Here is a 6,000-nt window from a genome sequence, read left to right on the forward strand (position 1 = left end):
ATGTTTCTGGTTTCCTCATCATTGTTATCATGGACATGAATGAAGACATTTTAAATGTTCCGTTTTCAACTATCACCATTGACAACAATTGCCCCAAATGCCCTGGTACGGCCGAGAGTAGGGAGAGTCCGCTCTCCCTCTCAAAATGCGCTCACATGACCACGCATATATAGCCTCTGCCAGGAAAGTCCTACTCACTACCTTCTCGTAGAGGGGGTGTTGTTTACGAAATTGAGAAAACGAAAAGCGAATATCCGGTGCTTTCACCGGGTTGGTGGACACGGAAAGTTCACCTAGGGGAGTTGGTAAACCCTGATTCCAAACCAATGGTGTACATGGGCTCCAGTATCCTGAAGGAAGAAATAGCGTATCAATCAATCGTTGGTCACCGGCTACCATGGGACTGCATCTCCTTACGATGCTCCACTGCCTTGTGGATTAGACCTTTAGGTCAAAGACTCCGGGTGTGGCCTAACCACCTGTTTTGGTTTGGGCACCTGAGCAGTATCACAGCCCTCACACAAATCAAATGAGATTTGTGCGGCGCATATATATCTGGTGCCTGTTTGCACTAATATTTATGTGTTTAAATAAATAAATAAACACTACTTATAAAAATATAAGAGTAAAATAAAAGAAATTGTAATTTCGTTTACCGAAAGATTTATAATTAAATTTTAATCTTTCTGTGATTACTTGAAAATTATGTCTGAAAAGTTAATAAAAATAAAAAAAAGGTAAGAATGTACAGTTACAAGTGAAAGATCGATGATGAAATGATAAATTCTATACCTTCAACTACAGTATAATATTATATAGATGATGAAAGATGAATCGAGAAGAAGACAAATTCAAAGAAAAAGTGTTCTTCTTTCCCTTGAATGTTTCTTTCCTCTCATTTCACTTCCATAAAACTTAAACATCTGTCAATTTGGTTCTTTAAAGTCATTTTATTTTATATTTTAAAGTGTAATTGAATAATCATTTTGAATTTCTTTTATTTTTTTTTCTTAAAAATTTAAAATCTTTTCCTACTTTAATCATTGACTTACGTTTTTCACTTCCTACTAAATTTTTTTCTCAAGTTAAATGTTAATTTAATTTTTATTCCTATTCTCCAGAGCAACCTTTCAACACTATAGAATATATTAGTTTAATGTGTAGAGGAGAAGAGTTTCCTATCTGAATTCTTTCTTTATTCTTTAAAAAAAAAGAAGTAAATAGAAGATTAAATAGATTATTTCAAGAATTTAGTCTAAGTATTTGATACTGTAATGGATAAGCACTTGAAGAATTGATTAACCAATTATGAAATTCTCATATTGAATTTTGCAATACTTTTTCTATTATCTTCAACTTCACTATCTTCCGACTGTTGTATTTTATGACAAAAATTACTTTCTAGTTAACATAATAAGTTTCTATCTTTTTTTTAAAAAAAAACTCTTTCTTTATGCACTGTAGTTTCAAAATTGAGTACTGAAATAACGTTGACTCTATTGGTGATTGGTAGGAAATTGCTAAGATATAATATAATATATCTATATCGATATAAAATGGCAATCATTTGTCAGATTAAAAATAATCACAAGGGACTTTGTGTGGATTTCAGTATTTTCATAGTTGAAATCAATGAGTCAATTGAATCTAAACCATCATGGAAAACCTCGAAGCACTGGACGGCCGTTTCGTCCTACTGTGAGACTCCTCAACAGTGCGCATTCACGAGACTGGTAGGTCCTGGGCTCGAATCTCACAAGGCGGGATCGTAGTTGCCCACTGCTGAGTCGTCCCATAATAGGACGAAACTGACATCCAGTGCTTCGTGGTTTTCCATGGTGGTCTAGCTTCAATTGACTCATAATTTCAACTGTGAAGATTTAAAATAGTTTAGGATGAGTTGATGGAATACATCCGGGGAATCAGGTACTTAGGTCAACTGGCTTTCAAATGCTGAATCTCATGTTCGAGATTCTTTACGTCCAGCTCGATTCCAAAAGCAAAGTCTTACTACTATCATTTACACTAAATGCGTTATTCAATTTTTAGAAATGTAGAAATTCAGGATCAGTGATGCTTTAAGAGGGCTACAGAATTTCTGCGACTGGAAATCTCAATGAATATACTTTCATATAACCGATTTACCAGCCTCTTGTGGTTTAGGTCAAGCAGTTTTTGACCTAGCAAAACCTGCGATGCACTTTTAGTAGGAGATTAAGACAACAAAGTTCTTGTAGATGACCAATAATGAAAACCATGAGAACTGACTAATTTCATATGATGCTTTAGAAAGATGTCTCATTTATGGGTGTAACTAGATATTCTATTTTTTTTGAAACTGACCTATAAAAGAAGTTGCTTTATAACTAGAATATCTCTTTACATTTGATTTGAAGTAAACTAACTTGAATGAAGATAAGTTATGTTAGATATCAACTTATTTGTAATGAAAGTGATCGTGTATAAATTTCAACAAAGACATTTTATATTATTTGTTATAATTGTTTCTTTAAAAATATTTGTCATAAATAAAATAATGTTTTAAAAATTCATTCATTATGTTGAAAGATATTTCAAAGTAAGTCCTTGGTGAAATGTTTCAGTTAAGCTCAGTTTTTATACTTTCAAACTGAAATTTTCAGCCCTGAATATGCTCAACCAGGAGATCCTGATGCTCAATTTTTGTATCATCTTCCAGAACACAATTATCAAGCCTTTTCAGGATCAAGACATTCGTTAGGTGACCCAATGTCACGACCTACCAATGCCGATGTTGATGGAAATGAAAGTGACGATCATTGGTCCCCTAGTGAATCAGAAAGTAAATATTTTTATTCTTCCTAACTTCTTATCACGTGGCTCATGAGATCAAAATTCGAAGACATAATGATCAAAACTATTTTTCATTGATCTCTGTTATACAGAAATTCGAAAGCATAATTTTTAATTTCGGGAATCCAATCATATTTTCTTCAAAATACGTCATCCAAGTTTATCGTATTGTTTGGTTAGGAGGTTTAAATCGTTCGATCTCCTTCCATATAAGTGTTTTTAATAAGCTTGAATTGAATAATTTATTCAAAGATTTATCCTGAGAATGCAATAAAAAAGACAATGAACTCTAAGTGGCCGATCCTCCGAAAGAGTATTAGTTTGCATTTATATTTTGTCTTCTTTATTATTACAGTTTCTAAAAGCATTATTATCAGGAATCTCGATTATGTATACATATACTAGGAGATAAGAAGTTGATATATCGTGATGTTTGTTTTTAATGGAATGATTCTGTTTTCATTAGATTTAGTCTTTTTCGGTATAGGGTTGTGGAGGCTGTCGAGCTGTAATTGAGATCATGAATCAATCAATGTTAGACGACCATTGAAAGCCTGAAAGCATTAGACGTCTGTTTCATCCTAGTATGGGACTCCCCAGCAATTCACACTCACGATCCCTCACGCGAGAATCGAACGCAGGATCTCCGATCTCGCGCGAACACCTAACCTACAGACCACTGAGCCGGCATCTAACAGTGTTAATTTCTAAATTCAGCCAAACTAAGATAGTGTGCGATCATCTTCTATTGTCTTCTGTGGGCAACTGTCTCACATTCGACACAGTCGGACTCTACTGGTCACGGCTTCTCATGAACTAATATTTATCAACACCGTTGGGTGCCGGCCCAATGGTCTAGAGGTTAAGCATTTGGGGACAACTAGTAATAAACACCTTGATTATGTAGTCTTCTATATACCTATTAATTTGAAAACTTTGGTCTTTTAAATTAATTACACCAACAATTAAACAGCAAACGAAAAATATTCATGTGAAGAAGCAAAACGTAAATATCTACCCCAAAACAGACCAGGTAGTTAAGTCGACCTTTGTTTAAGAAAAACATTGCGTGATATGAAATGATTTTTTCCCCAAAAAAATTAAAAAGTCCATAAATGCTACAAATTTTTAAAGGTGGATTACGAACATATATATGTTGAAAAACTCTTTGGTCTAATTAAGGTTAAGATATAAATTGTAGATTTAATGAAAAAAAAATCAAGGATTTAAAGAGTACTTATAATGAGGATTGCATGTTATTACTAGAAAGATAATTATTTAGCAAAAACTATTTTATATAAATGAACTAGTTTTCTGAAATATACGTATCACTCTTCAAATTATTTGGTTAGTCATCTTTGTTTAAAACTTTCTAGATTGAAATATCCACAACATAATGTCTAATCTTAAAATGTTTATCTAATTTTTAACAGTTCGAAATCATGGATTACAAAATCGAGAAATTGATAATGATGAATCAGAATTTGAAAGATCCCCTGGACCAAGTGATAATGAAATAGGTCAAGATAATTATAACAGATCACGAAATATTCCTCAAGTTCCAACACGTAATATACGACCATCTTCTTTACAAAATCGAAATATAATTCGTAACAATAGTAATTCTTCTATTCATTCTTATATTGCAGAAGATCCTACAATAATCTAACAGCTGATCTTAGTACTTTATATCTTTTCACTTTTTTTATAAATAAAGTATTCAATTTTATATTCAGTAGTATGAACCAGAAAAAAGATCTGGTTGAATTAAAAATCAATATTGTTTTTCAAAAAATATAAATTGATCGAATCAATGGTTTTTTTGTGTTTTGTTCTATTTTGTAATTTTGTGGGTTGTTATGAATTTGAGATTGTTTTTCAACTTGTGTTAAATGATAGAAAATTAAACGAAAAAACTAGTTATCTTTAATTAATTGTCTCAAAATATTCTAATTAGAATGTTTTATTTATTATATGACGAAATGTTCTCTCTGGGACTCAAACCCAGTGAACATCAACTCTGAGATGCAGGTACACCCAGCTGACGAGTTCCAAATAGGACGAAACGCGTATCCTGGATTCCACTGCTAGCCACTATCCATCTTTGATTATAATGCTTGTGAATTAAGGCAATGTCGAGGCAGTACGCACAGTATGCACATATGTCAATAAGAGACTGACCCGTTACATTCCAAAACATCAATGGGTAGATTCAAACAAACAATACTAAAGGAATTTATAGTCGAAATAGTCTCTTTACCAAGGAAACTTTGATCAACATCCTTTGTGAAATATTCAATTATTTGTGAACCAAATTTTCATGTCACAAATGATTCTGTAAACAAATAGAAGATATAAACTAAAAAAAAATGGAAGTGTACATTTGTGCATTTTATTGTTATCTAAGTTTCGAAGGAGATATTAGATGTATTAGCTTCTAGCAGTGAACGTATGATGATGAACTAGAATAAGTAGTCATTGTCTTTAATACATTATTATAATCAGGAGATTTGTGGAGATTTCAGTATTTTTCAAAGTTGAAATCATGAGTCAATTGAAGCTAGACCACCATCGAAAACCTGGAAACACTGGACGGTCGTTTCGTCCTATTATGGGACTCCTCAACAGTGCGCATCCACGATCCCGCACTCGCGAGATTCAAACCCAAAACCTACCAGTCTTGAGCCGAAGCCCTTAACCGACAGACCACTGAGCCGGCATATAACGGTGTTAATGTCTAACTTCAACCGATCCACGAATTATGGGCAACCGTTCACCTATCGCCTTCAATGAGTTGTTATCTCACAACAGACTAGTGACTGACTTCAAGATACATGTCCTGGAGTTCTAGTGGGAAGCAGTGACCAGTGGAGTTCAACCACGTCTGTTGTGAGATAACAACTCACTGAAGGCAACTGGTGAATGTTCGCTCATAATTCGTGGATCGGTTGAAGTTAGACATTAACACCGTTATATGCCGGCTCAGTGGTCTATCGGTTAAGGGCTTCGGCTCAAGACTGGTAGGTTTTGGGTTTGAATCTCGCGAGTGCGGGATCATGGATGCGCACTGTTGAGGAGTCCCATAATAGGACGAAACGACCGTCCAGTGTTTCCAGGTTTTCGATGGTGGTCTAGCTTCAATTGACTCATGCTTTCAATTATGAAATA

At 34.0% G+C, this 6,000-nt stretch overlaps 1 protein-coding gene across 1 annotated transcript in view; it reads left to right on the forward strand.

Moving 5' to 3' along the window:
* The window catches only part of Smp_148020 (septate junction protein), a gene marked incomplete at both ends in the record, with an annotated part of 42,914 nt that extends 38,413 nt beyond the window's left edge, over positions 1-4,501 (forward strand). The window contains 2 exons of the mRNA XM_018794616.1: positions 2,643-2,821; positions 4,266-4,501. Of these exons, the coding sequence (XP_018649010.1) occupies positions 2,643-2,821; positions 4,266-4,501 (415 nt within the window). The remainder of the gene's footprint in view (positions 1-2,642; positions 2,822-4,265) is intronic.
* Positions 4,502-6,000: the final 1,499 nt, after the last annotated feature.

This window comes from Schistosoma mansoni, chromosome 1 (assembly GCF_000237925.1).
Source record: "Schistosoma mansoni strain Puerto Rico chromosome 1, complete genome".
Lineage (NCBI taxonomy): Eukaryota > Metazoa > Platyhelminthes > Trematoda > Strigeidida > Schistosomatidae > Schistosoma > Schistosoma mansoni.